This window comes from Scyliorhinus canicula, chromosome 14, assembly GCF_902713615.1.
Source record: "Scyliorhinus canicula chromosome 14, sScyCan1.1, whole genome shotgun sequence".
In the NCBI taxonomy this organism is placed as follows: domain Eukaryota; kingdom Metazoa; phylum Chordata; class Chondrichthyes; order Carcharhiniformes; family Scyliorhinidae; genus Scyliorhinus; species Scyliorhinus canicula.
The window spans coordinates 107,911,189-107,930,931 of NC_052159.1; the positions used below are offsets into that span (position 1 = coordinate 107,911,189).

General features: G+C 48.3%; 1 protein-coding gene across 2 annotated transcripts in view; it reads left to right on the top strand.

Moving 5' to 3' along the window:
• The window catches only part of cnmd (chondromodulin), an 85,494-nt gene that overhangs the window by 27,175 nt on the left and 38,576 nt on the right, over positions 1–19,743 (top strand). For both annotated transcript variants that reach the window (XM_038818869.1, XM_038818868.1), the window contains exon 4: positions 1,605–1,718. In XM_038818869.1, the coding sequence (XP_038674797.1) occupies positions 1,605–1,718 (114 nt within the window). The remainder of the gene's footprint in view (positions 1–1,604; positions 1,719–19,743) is intronic.

Genomic DNA, 19,743 nt, shown 5'->3' on the forward strand with positions numbered 1-19,743 from the left:
AAACTGCAGCTCAAAGGGATTTGGGATCCTTATCCATAAATCACAAAAAGCTAGCATGTAAATTCAACAGGTGATTGGGAAGACAAATGGAATTATTGGCCTTTATTTCAAAGAGAATGGAGTATAAAAATAAGAAAAACCTAAAAGTAAACCTATACAAGACACCAGTCAGATCACAGATGGAATACTGCGAACAGTTTTAGTTCCCTTATCTAAGGAAAGATATACTGGCATTGGAGGCAGCCCAGAGAAGATTCACTAGGTTGATTCTGAGTATGGAGGGATTTTCTTTTGAGGAGAGGTTGAATAGATTATTCCTGTGCTCCTTGGAGTTTAGAAGAATGCGAGGTGAGCTTTTTGAGACATAAGCCCGCCGGGTCAGAGAATCCCCGGGGGGCTGCGTGAATCCCGCCGCTCCGACGCTGGCTGCCGTATTCTCCAGCGCTCGTTTTGGGCGGGGACGGGGATCACGTCATGCCGGTCGTGGGCCGTTGGCAGCGCCCCCCCCCCCCCCCCCCCCCCGGCAATTCTCCGGGCCCCGATGGGCCGAGCGGCTGTCGGCCTCCCCGTCAATTCTCCAGACCACGATGGGCTGAGCGGCCGTCGGTTTCTGACCAGTCCTGCTGGCGTGGATTGGACAGGGACCCACACAGCGGGACCTAGCAGGTAGGTTGGCTGGTGTGGTCCTCGGGGCTGGGGGTGCCCCCACAGTCGCCTGGCCCGTGATCGGGTTCCACCGATGTGCGGGGTGGGGGGGGCCTGTGCCGTGGGGGCACTTCTTTTTTCCGCACCGGCCCCTGTAGGGCTCTGCCATAGCTGGCGCAGAGCTGAAACCCACATGCGCATGTGCCAGACTAGGCCGGCCGGTCTGCGCATGCGCCAAACCATGCCGACGGTTCTGCGCATGCGCTAACTCGCGCAGTCCCTTCGGCGCCGGATGGCGTGTCGCCAACCCCTCCGGCACCGCCCTAGCACCCGGAAGTGTGGAGAATTCCGCAACTTCTGGTCGGCCCGATGCCGGAGTGGTTCACACCGTTTTTTACCCCGGCATCGGGCCACCTTGCTGATCCGGCAGAATCCCACCTAAAGGACTCTCAAGGGTGTTGACAGGGTAGATGCCGAGAGGATGTCGCCCCTTGCGGGAGAATCTGGAACCAGAGGGTATAATCAAAGAGTGAGGGGTCACCCATTTAAGACCGAGATGAGGAGGAATTTCTTCACTGAGGGTGATGAATCTGTGGAATTCTTTACCACAGAGAGCTGTAGAGGTTGGGTCATTAAGTATGTTCAAGGCTGAGACAGACAGATTTTTAATCAGTCAGGGAATCAAGGGTTATGGGGATAAGGTGGGAAAGTGGGGTTGAGGATTATACCAGGTGAGCCATGATCTCATTGAATGCCGGAGCAGACCAGATGGGCCAAGTGTCCTACTTCTGCTCCTAAGCCTTATGGTCTTGGAGCCCTAAGCAATGGCTACTGAGTCGGTGAAAGCAGAAGAACAAAACTAACAATTTGTAAATGTAGAATTCTTGTTTTTACCGAACTGAGAGGAAGTACGGATGTGCTTACGGATTGTCTAACAGTAGCTGATTTCTATGTTACAGGGAATCACAGGAATTCACTTCGCTGGAGGAGAGAAGTGTTACATCAAAGCCCAAGCTAAAGCACACCTGCCGGATATTGCGAATCTGAAAACCGAAGCGATTACATTTGAGCTTGTAGGTGTTACATGTTTTTAATTTCTAACAGTTTTAGTAAGAACCAGGTAACATAATCTTCAAATGGAGAAAATATATGTATTAATGCAATCTGGATCCGGGGCTTGTAGTACCTCTCAGTTGAGTGGACACATAATTTGCAGGCCCTTAATTTCTCTCGACCTCTGCTACGTCAATCAATGGGAGATGCAGCTTGCTACAGGGCAAGATTTTCCCCTTGAGTATGACATTCGGATTCACAAGGGAACCTGGCCTAGTTGCCCAGATACTGTGAAATTCATACAGTTGGACAGCTGAGAAAAAGCATTTGAAGTCTATTCACCTACTGTCCCAATGGGAAGGCAAGAAAAAAGAAGGATCTGTGAGCACAAATAGAAGAGTTGAAATCGCATTGCAGAACTAAAACAAATAGGTTAATCTGTCTGCTAAAATGACAGGCAAAGTAATTACGAAAAGCATATAGAGCAATTTCAGTGCAGAAGTCTTAAATATTTGTCACGCCCTGATTAAAAACAGAACAATTTGCATATGCCAGTTTAACAATAAGTCTATTTTAAGTGAGCGGCTATGATACATTACACCTGCCTTCCTATCTATTATTAGAAGCCCCAGCCCACCTGGGCTAATTAGCAGAGTTACTGATATGCAAATTTGTTTCAGATGAGACAGAGAGAGGTGGCCCTTTTAATAATGTGTGTAGCAGGTCAAAAAATTGAAATACGAGAACTCCAGACGTGTTTTAATCTCAAGAATGGGATGTTTAATTAGACTAATTTTTGACCGTGCATGGTATATCTGACAGCAAAGGGTTTGGGACAAAAATGGAATTTGAGGGATTGTGTTCAATTAAAACTTTAAATGAAAATTTAACGTGCTTTTTTTAAAAGCTGACCAGTTTCAAAGAACTGTTGACGTGAGTTTCTGGCCTGTGGGCTTCGAAAGCACTTTAAATAGTTATCCAGGATTACTGCTATATCTCTGACATGCAGTATCAATACTTATCATGGTAGTATATTGACTGCTATATCAATGTACAACTAGAATAATCATTTCCAGAAACTTTATAATCATGAAAATGGTGCCTAAATCCTTTAAATCACCAGGTAGAAATTCCTTCAAATTGTGTTAACATCGTCAAAGAAAGGGACAAAGCTCTAATTGTGGAGATGTAAGTGGTCCTTTGTCCTATTCAGTGTGGGTCCATATGTCGTTTCTGTGTATCAAAAGAACTGGAAAGAGGTTGTGTTAAACTAGCAGAAGTAGGAGGAACATGATGGGAAGTGAAAAGGTTACTTTCATATCAAGGGGCATAAAGTTTTTTTTTAAATTTAGAATACCCAATCATTTTTTTTCCAAGGCAACTTAGCGTGACCAATCGACCAGCCTGCACACCTTTGGGTTGTGGGGGTGAAACCCATGCAGACATGGGGAGAATGTGCAAACTCCACACGGACAGTGACCCAGGGCCGGGTTTTGAACCCGGGTCCTCAGTGCTGTAGTCCCAGTGCTAGCCACTGTGCCACGTGCCGTTCCCCCAAAGAAAGGGCATTAAGGATAACAAATTTAACCACCAGACAAGAAAAGCAACAAGCCTCATTATGCAATCTTGGCTGAGAGCCTTGGCGCAGTGGCACAGTGATTAGCATTGCTGCCTGACAGCGCCAGGGAGCCGAGTTCAATTCCGGCCTTGGGTGACTGTCCGTTTGGAGTTTGCACTTTCTCCCCTTTTCTGCATCGGTTTCCTCTGGGTGCTCTGGTTTCCTCCCACAGTCAAAAGATGTGTCGGCTAGGTAGATTAAGAATGAAGAACAAAGAAAAGTACAGCACAGGAACAGGCCCTTCGGGCCCTCCAAGCTCATGCCGATCATGATGCCCTAACTAAAAACAAAATCTGCCCTTATTCAGTCCGTATCCTTCTATTTCCTCCCTATTCATGTATCCATCCAGATGCCTCTTAAATGTTGCTAATATGCCTGCTTCTACCACATCATCTGGCAGCGCTTTCTATGCACCTACCATCTCACACGTACCCCACACATCTCCCTTAAACTTTCTCCCTCTCACCTTGCACCTGTGCCCCCTTATAATTGGCACTTCCACCCTTTGAAAAAGCTTCTGACTGTCCACCCTGTCTATGCCCCTCATAATTTTGTAGACCTCTATCAGGTCTCCTCTCAGCCTCCGCCTTTCCAGTGAAAGCAATCCTAGTTTATTCAGCCTCTCCTTATAGCCAACACTCTTGAGATCAGGCAAAATCCTGGTGAAGCTTCTTTGCACTCTCCCCTAAAGCTTCCACGTACTTCTAATAATATGCTGACCAGAACTGTATGCAATACTCCAAATGCAGCCTAGCCAAGGTTTTATACAGCTGCAACATGATTTCCCAACTCTCGTACTCAATGCTCCAACTGATGAATGCAAGCATGCCATATGCCTTCTTAAACACCTTGGACACCTGTGGTGCCACTTTTAGGGATCTGTGGACATGCAGGCCAAAGTGTACAGGGCAGCAGAGTAGAGCTTCTGATTGGCTGTTCCGGGGAGATTTGCATACGTGCAGTGCGGTCATCGTAAGTTGAAGGTGTACCTGCACAAGTGACCCGAGGAGTTCAACGGAAGGCAAGCATCCAGCAGAGGGCAACAGAGCAGAGCTTCTGATTGGCTGTTCCGGGGAGATTTGCATACGTGCAGTGCGGTCAGCGTAAGTTGAAGGTGGTTTGTGAAGGGGCTGTTCTCGAGTGACAGCTTTACCCGAAACACTACTTACGTAGTGTCTCCCACCCATCCTCCTCCTCTAACCAAGAAAAAAAGTTCTGTCCGTCGGATTGCTAAACTAACAAGTTTTTTCTTTTTTAGTTTTCAGTAGTTGGGAAGTTAGTTCAGTGGGAATGGAGGCTAGGGCAGTTGAATGTTCCTCCTGCAGAATGTCCCTGCTGACTACATCTGCGGGAAGTGCACCCAACTCCAGCTCCTCGAGAAGCGCGTTAGGGACCTGGAGCTGGAGCTGGATGAACTTCGGATCATTCAGGAGGCAGAGGGGTTATTGAGAGGAGTTATAGGGAGGTAGTCACACCTCAGGTAAAAGAAGAAGGTAGAGGGTTACCGTCAGGGGAGGGAGAGGGAACAGGCAGGCAGTGCAGGGATCCCCTGTGGTCGTTCCCCTCTATAACAAGTATACCGTTTTGGATACTGTTGCGGGGGACGACTTACCAGGGGTAAGCAATGGGGCACAGGTCTTTGGCACAGAGTCTGTCCCTGTTGCTCAGAAGGGAAGGGAGAAGAGGAACAGAGCACTTGTCATTGGGGACTCCTTAGTTAGAGGAACAGACAGAAGGTTCTGTGGGAACGAAAGAGACTCACAGTTGGTGTGTTGCCTCCCAGGTGCCAGGGTTCGTGATGTCTCTGATCGTGTTTTTGGGATCCTTAAGGGAGAGGGGGAGCAGCCCCAAGTCGTGGTCCACATAGGTACCAACGACATAGGTAGGAAGAGAGATGGGGATTTGAGACAGAAATTCAGGGAGCAAGGGTGGAAGCTGAGAGCTAGAACAAACAGAGTTGTTATCTCTGGGTTGTTACCCGTGCCACATGCTAGCGAAGTGAGAAATAAGGAGAGAGAGGAGTTGAACACGTGGCTACAGGGATGGTGCAGGAGGGAGGGTTTTGGTTTCCTGGATAATTGGGGCTCATTCTGGGGGAGGTGGGACCTCTACAAACAGGATGGTCTTCACCTGAACCAGAGGGGTACCAATATCCTGGGGGGGAGATTTGCTAGTGCTCTTCGGGGGGGTTTAAACTAATTCAGCAGGGGGATGGGAACCTAAATTGTAGTCCCAGTGTACAGGATATTGAGAGTAGTGAGGTCAGGGATAGGGTTAAAAGTTCGAAAGGGCACCGGCAAGCAAGACACTGGTTTGAAGTGTGTCTACTTCAATGCCAGGAGCATCCGGAATAAGGTTGTTGAACTTGCAGCGTGGGTTGGTACCTGGGATCTCGATGTTGTGCCGATTTCGGAGACATGGGTAGAGCAGGGACAGGAATGGTTGTTGCAGGTTCCAGGATTTAGATGTTTCTGTAAGAACAGAGAAGATGGTAAAAGAGGGGCAGCACGGTAGCATGGTGGTTAGCATAAATGCTTCACAGCTCCAGGGTCCCAGGTTCGATTCCCGGCATGGTCACTGTCTGTGTGGAGTCTGCATGTCCTCCCCGTGTGTGCGTGGGTTTCCTCCGGGTGCTCTGGTTTCCTCCCACAGTCCAAAGATGTGCGGGTTAGGTGGATTGGCCATGCTAAATTGCCCGTAGTGTCCTAAAAAGTAAGGTTAGGGGGTTTGTTGGGTTACGGGTATAGGTTGGATACGTGGGTTTGAGTAGGGTGATCATTGCTCGGCACCCCATTGAGGGACGAAGGGCCTGTTCTGTGCTGTACTGTTCTATCTATCTATCTGGGGGGGGGGGGGGGGGGGGGGGGGGTGTGGCATTGTTAATCAAGGAAAGTATTACGGCGGTAGAAAGGACGTTTGAAGACTCATCTACTGAGGTAGTATGGGCCGAGGTTAGGAACAGGAGAGGAGAGGTCACCCTGTTGGGAATTGCCTATAGACCTCCGAATAGTTCCAGAGATGCAGAGGAAAGGATTGCAAAGATGATTCTCGACAGGAGCGAGAGTAACAGGGTAGTTATTATGGGGGACTTTAACTTTCCAAATATTGACTGGAATACTATAGTTCGAGTACTATAGATGGGTCAGTTATTGTGCAGTGTGTGCAGGAGGGTTTTCTGACACAGTATGTAGACAGGCCAACAAAGGGCGAGGCAACATTGGATTTGGTACTGGGTAATGAACCCGGCCAGGTGTTAGATTTAGATGTAGGTGAGCACTTTGGTGATAGTGATCACAACTCGGTTATGTTTACTTTAGCAATGGCCAGGGATAGGTATATACCGCAAGGCAAGAATTATAGCTGGGGGAAAGGCAATTATGATGCTATTCGGCAAGATTTAGGATGTATAGGATGGGGAAGGAAACTGCAGGGGATGGGTACAATCGAAATGTGGAGCTTTTTCAAGGAACAGCTACTGCGTGTCCTTGATAAGTATGTACCTGTCAGGCAGGGAGGAAGTTGTCGAGCAAGGGAACCGTGGTTTACTAAGGAAGTTGAAGCACTTGTCAAGAGGAAGAAGAAGGCTTGTGTTAGGATGAGACATGAAGGCTCAGTTAGGGCACTTGAGAGTTACAAGTTAGCCAGGAAGGACCTAAAGGGAGAGTTAAGAAGAGCGAGGAGAGGACACGAAAAATCGTTGGCGGATAGGATCAAGGAAAACCCTAAGGCTTTCTATCGGTATATCAGGAACAAAAGAATGACTAGAGTAAAATTAGGGCCAATCAAGGATAGTAGTGGAAAGTTGTGTGTGGAATCAGAGGAGATAGGGGAAGCGTTAAATGGATATTTTTCATCAGTGTTTACACTGGAGAAAGACAATGTTGTCGAGGAGAATACTCAGGTTCAGTCGACCAGGCTAGATGGAATTGAGGTTCAAAAGGAGGAGGTGTTAGCAATTTTGGAAAATGTCAAAATAGATAAGTCCCCTGGGCCAGATGGGATTTATCCTAGGATTCTCTGGGAAGCCAGGGAGGAGATTGCAGAGCCTTTGTCCTTGATCTTTATGTCGTCTTTGTCGACAGGAATAGTGCCGGAAGACTGGAGGATAGCAAATGTTGTCCCCTTGTTCAAGAAGGGGAGTAGAGACAACCCTGGTAATTATAGACCTGTGAGCCTTACTTCGGTTGTGGATAAAATGTTGGAAAAGGTTATAAGAGATAGGGTTTATAATCATCTTGAAAAGAACAAGTTGATTAGCGATAGTCAACAGGGTTTTGTGAAGGGTAGGTCATGCCTCACAAACCTTATTGAGTTTTTTGAGAAGGTGACCAAACAGGTGGATGAGGGTAAAGCGGTTGATGTGGTGTATATGGATTTCAGTAAGGCGTTTGATAAGGTTCCCCACGGTAGGCTATTGCAGAAAATAAGGAAGTATGGGATTGAAGGTGATTTAGCGGTTTGGATCAGTAATTGGCTAGCTGAAAGAAGACAGAGGGTGGTGGTTGATGGCAAATGTTCATCCTGGAGTTCAGTTACTAGTGGTGTACCGCAAGGATCTGTTTTGGGGCCACTGCTGTTTGACATTTTTATAAATGACCTGGAAGAGGGTGTAGAAGGATGGGTTAGTAAATTTGCAGATGACACGAAGGTGGGTGGAGTTGTGGATAGCGCTGAAGGATGTTATAGGATACAGAGGGACATAGATAAGCTGCAGAGCTGGGCTGAGAGGTGGCAGATGGAGTTTAATGCGGAAAAGTGTGAGGTGGTTCACTTTGGAAGGAGTGACAGGAATGCAGAGTACTGAGCTAATGGCAAGATTCTTGGTAGTGTAGATGAACAGAGAGATCTCGGCATCCAGGTACATAAATCCCTGAAAGTTGCCACCCAGATTAATAGGGCTGTTAAGAAGGCATATGGTGTGCTAGCCTTTATCAGTAGATGGATTGAGTTTCGGAGCCACAAGGTCATGCTGCAGCTGTACATAACTCTGGTGTGGCCGCTCCTGGAGTACTGCGTGCAGTTCTGGTCACCACATTATAGGAAGGATGTGGAAGCTTTGGAAAGGGTTCAGAGGAGATTTACTAGGATGTTGCCTGGTATGGAGGGAAGGTCTTACGAGGAAAAGCTCAGGGACTTGAGGTTGTTTTCGTTAGATAGGAGAAGGCTCAGAGGTGACTTAATAGAGACATATAAGATAGTCAGAGGGTTAGATAGGGTGGACAGTGAGAGTCTTTTTCCTCGGATGGTGATGACCAACACGAGGGGACATAGCTTTAAATTGAGGGGTGGTAGATATAGGACAGATGTCAGAGGCAGTTTCTTTACTAGAGAGTAGTAGGGGTGTGGAACGCCCTGCCTGCAACAGTAGTAGACTCGCCAACTTTAAGGGCATTTAAGTGGTCACTGGATAGACATATGGATGAAAATGGAATAGTGTAGGTCAGATAGGCTTCAGATGGTTTCACAGGTCGGTGCAACATCGAGGGCCGAAGAGCCCGTACTGCGCTGTAATGTTCTATGTTCTATGTACTCATGAAGGATTTCACCCACTTCTTGTGGTTCCACGCATAACATTGTCCTTGAGTGGACCTATTGGGCGAAATTCTCCCAAAACGGGAGAAATCGTAAAACTGCCGTAAAACCCGGGCGGGTTTTACGGCAGCGTGCCCCTTCCCGACGGGGGACCGATTCTGGTCCCCCGTCGGGGCTCGCAGCCCGACGTCGGAGGCTCCGACAAGTCGGGCTTAACGAAAATCGTTAAGCCCGCTTGCCGGAGTTAGCGCCGGCTGACGCGTCATATGACGTCAGCCGCGCATGCGCAGGTGGGAAGACTCCACCCGCGCATGCGCGGGTGACGTCATCGCGTTTTTGCGCGAAACCCGCGCATGCGCGGGCCGGGTTGCCCCTCAGCCGCCCCGCGTATTGATACTGCGGGGCGGCGGAAGGACAAATAGTGCGCGGGCATTGGGCCCGCTGCCCGCGATCGGTGCCCACCGATCGCGGGCCCATGGCACCCTTGGCACGGCCGTGGTACTGCCGTGCCAATCGGTGCCATGGTTATTTTTTGCGAGTTTGTCACGACGTTTTTACGAACGGCAGGACCAGGTGTGTTTGCCGTTCGTGAAAACGGCGGAAAGGGCTGGGACTTCGGCCCATCTAACAGCTGTGAATCGCTGCCGGCCGTAAAAAAACGGCGGCAGCGATTCGTGTCGGGACTTCGGCGGGGGGGTGGGAGAATAGCGGGAGGGCGGGAAAAATGTCGGGAAGGCCCTCCCGCTATTCTCCCACCCGTCGTGGGGGGGCGGAGAATTTCGCCCATTCTTTCTCTTGCAACCCTCTTGTTCCTAATATATGCATAAAAAGCCTTGGGATTCTCCTTGATCATATTTGCTAAAGGCATTTCATGCCCCCATTTAATCCTCCTAATGCCATGTTTACATTCCTTCCTACCCTCATTGTACTCCTCAAGGGCTCCATCAGTTTTTAGATGCTAAATAGCCCCTTGATGTCCAAAAAGGTTAGGTGGGGTTGTGGGGATAGGGCGGGGGCATGGGCCTAGGTAGAGTGCTCTTTCAGAAGGTAAGTGCAGACTCAAAAGGCTGAATGACCTCCTTCTATGCTGTAGGAATTCTATGAAATCCATTAATCCGTTGAAACACCTGAACCCCAAGGGAAACATCTGGTTCTCTGATCTCCGCTATCTCTGCGACCAATTACACAATGTTTACTTATGTAAGGTTAAATGAATATCACTTGACCGGTATGCTATGCCTACAACTCGGTGACTGGGAAAGCTCAAAATGTTTTTTTTAATGATGTAGTTGCAATGATACAAAGAGCAAAAATGGGACCCTGCAGCTGAACCCAAAGGTAGTGATGTGTTTGAGAGGAAGAAGATGTTGCCTGCCTAGTGTAAAAGAAACCTATAGCTCACAAGAATTATATGAATAATAAGATCAGAAATCGTAAAAGATGTGAATATTTAAGAAATACAAGCCATGCAAAACCTACCGACAAGCCAGATCAGGATGAGTAATCAAAATATATCACTTGAGGAGACTTACATCACCCCCATGTTTGAGATTGGCAATAATACAGGCAAAATTCAATTTGGACTAAAGTAACATGCATTTCAATACATATGTATGAAATGTAGTCACAGCTTGAGTGCAAACAAATCCATGGTTGAAATTCCTTTTACAGATTGTCAGACAGGTGTAAGCAGCGATGCTCCTTTCAAAATGTGTTTTTCCATAAATCGGTGAATTCTAGTTGTTTAATGTGTAGATAAAAATGTGTGCAGTATTGGAGTTTACTTGCTGAACAATTTGAACAGCAAGAGGAACATGTTGGCAATCAAGGTCTACTTTCCCATCCAGAGTGGCTGAACCTGACCTGCAGAGAATCGAGATGTGAAATAGAAGGTACAAAAACTGAGATATGAGAAACTTCATCTAATGTATATGGATCTTCGCACAATTGACATTTCTCGGTCTCAAATTTAACATTCTGAAGCAGCGCTTTCACTCTTCCTTCAAGGGACCCCGAAGCCAAGGCCAGCAAATAATATTGTTATGCGTGACAAGCTATTTGCTACAAGTAAACTTTCAGGAAGTCATCCCTACTAAATATTTCATTCAGTCATGCTGTAAAGTACTGAGCGATAATAAGTCACCCAGATTCATGGTAAAACTAACTCGAGGAAGGTTTTATTTAAATTGAGACATTTCTAATGTATGTTGTGCTTAGAATTGCCAAGTGCTCCTACAAAGTAATGCACTAAGTAGCAATTCTTAAAAGGCCCTCACCCGAGAAACATTTATCGTAAGGTTCGAGCGTGTGGTTGTCTCCTGAGTTTGTGCAGTTGTTTGGTGCTGTTGCAGTTGCCTGCAATCTCTACTACAAGATTACACCTGCTTGCAAGATGAGATGCGTCAAAAAGCTCCGACCTCGCTCGCGGCTGGAATTCTCTGGTGAATGGAGTTTTGGTCGGAACGCCAATTCTCCGTTCTCACTTGCAATGGGGCAGCAGCGGACAAGACGGGTGTAAGATTATCAAGAACAGAGGCCAGGATTCTCCAAGGTTGCCCGCTAGCTGCAGGATTCACGAATCGGCGACGCAGCCCCAATGCCGGTCCGCTGATTCTCCAGTGAGCGGTCGGGAGCCGCTCTATGCAGCACCCCGGTGAATCTCCGCCCAGAATGGGCCGAGTGGAGGCAAAAAAAATCCGAGTCCCACCAGCGCTGTCCACGTGTGGGCTTACCTGGCGGGACTTCGGCGTGCATCATTTCGGGGGCAGAGGGGGCCTGACCCTGGGGGGCCCATGTAACCCTATGCCATGTTGCGTCGCGTCCGGAGTGGAGAAGGAATCTACCGCGCATGCGCGTAATCACGACGATCGCAGTGCACATGCACGCATTCACGCTGGTCGCAGTACCCTGGTATCGGCAGCTGGAGCAGCCTGGGTCGCTCCAATGCTGTGCTGGCCTCCTGTAGGGCTCAGAATCGCTGCTCCTGGGGGCCTGTTAATCCCGTCATAAAACGTGACGGTGTTTACAACGGCGTCAACAATTAGCCTCAGGATGAGAGAATCCCGCCCAGGGTGCCTGATTCAGCTGCCACCTGGGATGCTCCAGCTCCCCCAGCCTAGATCAGGTGGCGTAAATTGTGCAAGTCCTGAGGGACATGGACCTGGCATCTTGGAGACCAAGGAGTGGTAGGAGGGTGAGTACACGCCCTACAATTGCCTCCAGGGTGCTGAGGGGTGTCCTTCATGGGAAGTGGGGGGCAGGGGTCATGTGCTGGGCTGGAGGAGCTCGGGTCGGGTGTCTGTCCGAGGATGGGGGTCATTTGGCTGCTGTTCCCATCTGCAGCCTTTAAACCCATTAAATAGCCTCTCCGTGGGCTGGATTCTTCACCCCGTGATGCCAAAATGCAGATTGCGATTGGGTGGCGAATTGGGTATCCAGCCGAAATCGAGGTTCGCGCAGTACTGACCTGCTATGCTCTTGCCTCCCGCTGGTGGCAGGATGGGGGTTCATGCCCACGTACCAGCGGGACAATGCTAATGGGTGCAAATAGGACCTAATGACTCATTTGCATCCACTTAGTGGGCTCAGCACCAGAGTGTCCGGCCCTTGCGATTCCCTGGTCCTCCGGCTGTGAATCATGCGGGTGTGGATCACTCCTGGCATTTACCAGTGTGGCCCTGACATGGTGGACCTCGCCATGGGCCAAGGGTGTAACCCCTTAAGAGAGTTGCCCCAAAGTCCACTCGAGAGCCCCCCCCCCCCCACTTGCCCTCCCCTCCCAGAGATCCGCTGGCTTGGGGGATCCCCTGAGACCCTCTGGATTGGGGGAACCTTCTGAAGAAGGATCAAAGACATTCCTAACCAAGGACTTGACTGCGATAAAGGAAGAGATCAAAGTGGAGATCCAGGTGGCAGTGGAGGAGGCACTGGTCGGCATGCGGATGGCGCTCGATCGAACGGGGAAGAATCTGAAGGCTCAGGCAAAGACAATCCAGGAGGTTAAAGAGGCATCGACCAACCAGAGCGACAGGATCAACGCCCTGGAAGCAGAGATAAAAAGGTTGGTGGTCACCCAAGGGAGCCTGACGGTGAAGGTCGAGGACGAGGAGAACCGGTCTCGGTGACAGTATATTTGAAAAGTGGGCCTTCCAGAGGGGATCAAGGACAGGGACCTGACTGACTACATGGACCAGATGCTGGGCAACCTGATTGGAAGAGACAGCTTTTCCAAGCCACCGGAGATTGACCGAACCCACAGGGTCGATCAGAGGGCAGGAGTAGCCTCATTCAGGACTGGGCTTTTTTTGTGTGGGTGGTCCGGGTGGGGCAAGTGGCTGATTGGGGGCACTATTTCCACGGTCCAGGTCAACGGGCTGAGTCCGCCATGGAGCATGGCGCAGCCACTGGAGGTCACCGCCATGCGCATGTGTGGCCTCTGACCTGAAGTGCGGTGAGCCGTATCAGCAGCTGGAGTTGCGAGCTCCATGACTACTGCCTGCTAGCCCCCTGCAGGGCTGTGAATCTGTGGCCTTTTGATGCCAGTTTTCCTGGCATAAAAGACCACAGTTCTCACGACAGCATGGGGACATAGTCCCAAAAACGGAGAATCCAGCCCAGAGTCTTCACCCATCTAAGAAGTTTAAAAGCCAACATAGTCTTCTTCCAAGAGATGCACCTGAGGGAGAAGGACAGACTGCGGGTAAGGAAGGGTTGGGTGAACAGAGCTACCATTCCTGCTACGGGATGAACGCTAGGGGAGTAATCATACTGATCAGCAAGAGGACGGTGTTCATGGGGATAAAATGGTCATGGGCCAAGGGAGATGGTGTATCATGGTCAGCGGTGTCCTGTACGGGGTACCGGTAGTCCTTGTGAATGTGTACACACCCAACTGGAACAACATGGAGTTTATAAAGAAGACCATGGTGGAAGTCCCTGACATAGATACGTACCAACTGTGTACAGGACCACTGACGGACAGATCAAACCCCAGAATGGGAAATCGACAGGCATGGCTAGGGAACTGGGAATGTTCTTGGAGCACACGGGGCAGTGGACACCTGGTGGTTTTTGCACCCAGGTGAGAAGGAATTTTCATTCTTCGCACCAGTCCATGAGGTCTACACCCACATCGACTTCTTTGGGGAAATGGGTGCTTCCAGAAATATTCAGGGAGGAATACTACACGATTGTAATCTTTAACCACCCTCCACATTCCGTGGAAGTGAGATTGGAGACGGGTCATGCCCAACGCCCCCCCCATGGAGGTTGGAGACACAGCCCTCTTGGCAAACAAGGCCTTCTTCCAGAAAACATCACAGGCCACAGACTAGTACATTATGAACAACTGGAACGGGGGAGTCTCATCTTCCGTGTTCTGGGAGGCACTGAAGGTGGTGATTTGCAAAGAAATTATAGCCTACAAGGCTCAAAGAGACTGGGAAGAAAGGCAGCTAGATAGCAACTCAATCCAGGGGGTTGATAGATAGTACTCCAAGGCTGCGATCATAGAGCTTCTGGTGGAGAGGAAAAGGCTACAAATGGACTTTGACCTGTTAATCACCAGGAAGGCAGTGTTCCAACTCCTCAAGGCATGGGACAAAGCAATCAGTCACAAGGGAAATAGCGCGGGTGAAGGACAGCAGAGGTGGACTGGCAGCCGAACGAAAAAATCTCAACAAAGCATTTGAAGCCTTCCAACAGGGACTGTACACCTCCGAGCCCCCCAATGGGGACTCGGGGATTAAAAGTTCCTTGATGGACTGGACATGCCAGTCGTGGGGGACAACAGACGGGTGGGGGGGACGAGGCAGCTGGAAGTACCAATGGAACTGGGGGAAGTCATGAACAGCATCAACTCCATGCAGGCGGGAAGGCGCCGGACCCGACGGATTCCTGGTGGACTTCTACAATGAATTTGCACCTTCTTGCCCTGCAGACTCACTGGCGAGGGGCACCCTGCCCCCAATGTGAACATTGACCACCATATCGCTGACACCCAAAAGAGACAAAGACCCAAAGGAATGTGGATCATGGGGGGGGGGGGGGGGGGAGGGGCAGAGCGCAGGGGTGTGGATACACGGGAACCATAAGGGCCACAGAAAGCAGGTAGGAATGGGGGGGGGGGCAACAGAGGAGAGAGACCTAAGGGAGCGTCAAAGGGGGGCCCAGGGGAGGCTGACACATGACCCGTGGGCCCCTCACAAAGCATCAAGAGTAAAAGGAACGCCAGAACAAACTATCTATGCTGAAAGAAGGGCCTAAGATAGGACCAGGAAACAGTAGAAAAGGAGAAGGGGGAGCAGAGGGGAGGGGGCAATGGGGGTTGGAAGGAGGGTGCCGAAAAGGAACAACACATAAATTGTAAATTATAACCATTTCATCCATTTCTTGTGCAGCATAAAAATGCAAACTTTAATTAAAATATTTATACAAAAACAATATGTCAAGTTCAACCGTCTGTGATATGGGGGTAGAAGTAATCCCTTTAACGTGGTGGAAACTTTTGAAGTAATTTTCTCACAGTCACTTTACAGCCCTTTAAAGTATAGACGCCTGTTTGTATTCCTAGAAACTAAAAGCTTTGAACTGCATTGTTTACATTCAATTTCACACCCCATTGCCTCCTAAAAGCTTTTTGATTGACAGACCAGGGCAGCTTCAAAGAGAAGATTGAGATTATTTATTTGTCTAGATCTGCAGGGATCCATTAACTCAGGAGAGCATCTGGTTTTCTAACCACAGTTTTTATGAAGCTGCCTCTTTGTACTCAAGTGTTTCCTAGAAAGATTAGCTGCCTGCTTCCTCTCACATACCTTTGAATTTGGCATATTGACAGACGTTTTAAAGGGTTTAGGGGTACATATGAAATCTCTTTCACGTTATCATGAGAACTTTAATTTTTGCTTAATGACTGACTGTTTAAAGGGTTTAAAGGCTGCAGATGGGTAGTGCAGACCAATGAATCCCAACCCAGGACAGGCTCTCTATTTGAGCACCTTCGGCCTAGCACAACCCACTCCTGACTCACACGTCCCCTAAAGGACCTCCCTTGGCACCCTGGAGACAACTTAATGGAGGGTATTCACCCCCTTGCCACCCCTCGGATATCAAGGTGCCAGGCTGGTGCTGTCAAGGGGCGGGGGCCTGAGGGGGGAATGAGTGAGGGTGAACATTAAGGGGGAGTGAGAGGGTGTACTGTGAGGGGGTGCCCTGCCAGTAATCAGGGAGGGGGGGGTGGTGCTGCAGCAGCATTTTGAGACTGGGGAATGTGGCATCTACCAGATAGAGTAGATGCCATCCCCCTCAGTTCCAGCAAGGACTCAATTGAATGGCACTGAACACCTGTTTGAGGGTTACATTTATTTGAAGTACCATAGAATGGCATGTTGGGGTTGCTCCTCAGGCCAGCAGCAATCACTGTGGTTTTCCTGCTGGCGATCAGAGGAACCGCGGGCAGAATTTCACATGCAGTAGTGCCAAATGCCTGACGCCCCCCCCATGCTTTTTGGCAAGGCTACATTTGAGAACACTGAAGGCGGATGATGTAGTAAAGCTAGTGCCCCTCTTGAAACTTGTGGCAAGTACATTTGTATAATGTTCATGCCTTGCCATGTAATATGTGAGAATGTCATAGAGGCACATTCTTAATTTCAGTAACTACACAAAGAGTATTAGATCAGTTGAAGAGTTGTTTGAAAATGTTCATGTAAAACCGGATTTTGACATTTTGCTAGAAATGGGAGAACAGACTCCTTTCATGCATTATATATTTAAGTATGCCAGTACAGCGCATTTCACTATCACACCTCTGTGAAAGGAAAGCATGTACTTGCATTGATATTATGCTTATCACATCTTTCGGACATCCCAGAGCACCTTGGAATTGATGGATGACTTTTGAAATGCAGTCACTGTTATATAAGTAAACACAGCAGCCAATTTGTGCAAAAGGTTCCACTAATGAGAAGAGAGTGAATGGCGATATAACATGTTTTTAGTGCTGCCACTTTGAAACAGAATCATCTGTGTGAATCACTGATCTCCTCACAAAACACACTGCAAAGCCAGATGAGTATGGAAGTGTGCAGTGACAGATTTGTGGTTAAACAATTGTCCCACTGCTGTCTTCAATGGTACATGGTTCCTGGGCATCAGTGATGGAGCTCTCAGTGACACAGGCCACAAGCACCAGGAAAGTGTCTTCTGTCACCAACTACGTAGATGCTATAAGGGCATGGGACGTAGGTCTAAAAGGTGGTTTCCAACCAGCACCAACATGCTAGAAATTGGCAAGAGACATCCATGAGGCAAAGATTCACAGATTTCATAGTTGTCCAAAATTCACTGCTGATATACAACAATTGACAAGAGCATGTGGCCAGTACCAAAATGGATGCACTAGGAACGGATCACGCCTGTCTCTCAGGACAACACAACCAGCCCATCAAGCATCCCTCCTGAAGTGCTGTTCTATGTGGCTAAATAGCTACAAAAACACCAAATATCTATGTGAATAGGCTCCAGCAACCAGCACACCAGCAGTGATTGAGGAAGATGCACAGAGTGAGTCACAGTACTAGGGTGAAGTGGAGCAAGTATTGGTGCCTACTGAAACCAAGATAGTTACTGGAAGACAAGCATTATTTCTGCCTCTGTTGCAGCAGCTAAGGATTCGACTTTCAGAGGACTAACTGAGACTCCTTAAAAATCCAATGTCTAAGGTTGTCAATGGCTCCCAGTATCCCATAAAGCTACCAGTGAAACCCTGCACCAATCAGAAACTTTATTCTTTTCATAAAAGAACCGCTTTTGAAAAGCAGTAGGATAAATGTTGTATATCACGCATAATGCATCAACACAAAGGAGAATCATTTACAGAGCATACAATGGTTTGAAAAAATGTCCTGTTCTTAATTAGTATATTGCACATAGGATTTATATGTAATTATTCTGTATAATGTCAGAGACATTGATAGAATTGAAAGGTGATATTTTAGGAAAGTTTATTTTGTAGTTGTTCTCGAGCAGTTTGAGAAATTGGGTAACTTGGATACTTGTGAAGTGTCTGATGAACTAGCCTTTTAAGGTTATGCAGATATTTCACCAACTCCTTCCTCATGGATGCTGCTCTTACCTTCCTGCTCTGGCATGGCTTCAATGGGTTATGCTTTTGTTGGTTCACAGGTGTGGGGTGGGGGGGTGGGTTATGCAGCAGCTAACAATGATTTGGGGACCCTGGGTTTTGTACTGCTTGTGTTCTCTGATACATTGAGAAATCGGAGTCAAATGTCTTCCTCGCTGCCTTCCTGCTGCTTTTTGCCATAAAATAAAAATATCACGTGAGCGGACCGAATCGCAATCATTGACCTGCATGGTGCTAAGGTGAGGATCTCAGACCAGCTGCACAGAGTTAAAAAGCCCTTACAGTTCATGGATGTCACAGCATTGTGCATGAGTTCAGAATGTAGAATTAGCCATCCTGCTGCTACCGGTCCGTGAGGAAGGTTGCAGCTCTACGAAATTTGAACCCCTCCCACTTCCATACCTGTGCAGAGAGAACTGGCTCACACCAGTATTTGTTTGGAAAGAGTTGGTTGCTTACAATTTGAGGCTATTCCACTTTTGACAGCTACTGGTAATGCCGTAACAACATTAGGTCTTGCCTGCCAGTGGTTGCTTCTCTGCTAAACACAAACACAGCACAGACCTTCAGTTAACGCCACATGATGGTGCCAAGATAATATATCTGATGGGCAGAATAGCAGTTGAACAGTACTGTATAAATTATGTGACCTGAGCTGGAATTCTCCAGTCGTTGCGACCAGTTTGACCCAAGGGTCAAATGGGTTGGCTTCAATGGGAAATCCCATTGGGAAACGGTGGGAAGATAGAATCCTGCAGGCAGCGAATGGCGAGCTGCCGAGAAACAGGCAGCTGGGAAACTGTAGAATCCCACCCCTGATGTCTTTAGAACCCCTTTCCCTCGCACTTTTGCTGGCCTTCCTGAACTAAGTTACATGCCATGGGAGCACAGAATATAATACCCATTTCTGGCTGATTTCAGTATTGTGAAACTGTTATGTATTTGACCTGTGACTACTGACTCATGACTATTGCCTACTCAAGGGTTCAAGTCTTGAAAATATTTACTTTCAATGAGTTAGAAGTCCCAATAATAATAATAAACCTGCCTTCAGCATTGTGGCATAGGAGCCCCCTCCCCAACTCTCCAGCTCTAACCTCTCGGTCCAAGGTTTTTGAGAGAATGTTATGTATTCCTATATCTATTTAAAAAGAGAGGCTCAGAGAAAGTACGAGGAAAGGTCACTTATATTTCCAGAACAAATGCTAGTGAAATGAGAATATCTTTTTCTCCTGAAAATGCTGCTTCTGAAAATCCATTCAGAAGTCCATTGAATAATGGAGCACCATAACCACTTTGAATAGAAAGTCAAGACTTAAACATTGAACGGTGGCTGGATTGTTTTGCAGAGGCAATGGCACCCCAACTGAAAGGTCAGTGAAAACGTGCCTCCACACGGTTGTGAAAACAAAGTCTAATTTTATGGCTCTCGGGTGGTTAAGTGGCTCAGAACGTGGTTTCTGCCCCGATCCAGGAGGGTGTCCTGCCTCTGAGGGGAGCTGGTCAGGCCAAGGGGTGTCACAGGTGCAGTGGTAACGTGTGAGACTTACAGTCAGTCCCCACACGGGGCAGTATGGAGGTCAGATTGCTTGGCAAGTGGGCTGGTTTCACCAGAGCCAGGCAGGCCCCAATGAGGGGCGTGAGGGGCTGCAATCAGGTAGCCACAGATGGGGCACAGAACAGAAGTGGGGGCAGTGATCACCATTGTTGGGAGGAGGTGGGGGTTGTGGTCACCATTTGACAGAGGGTG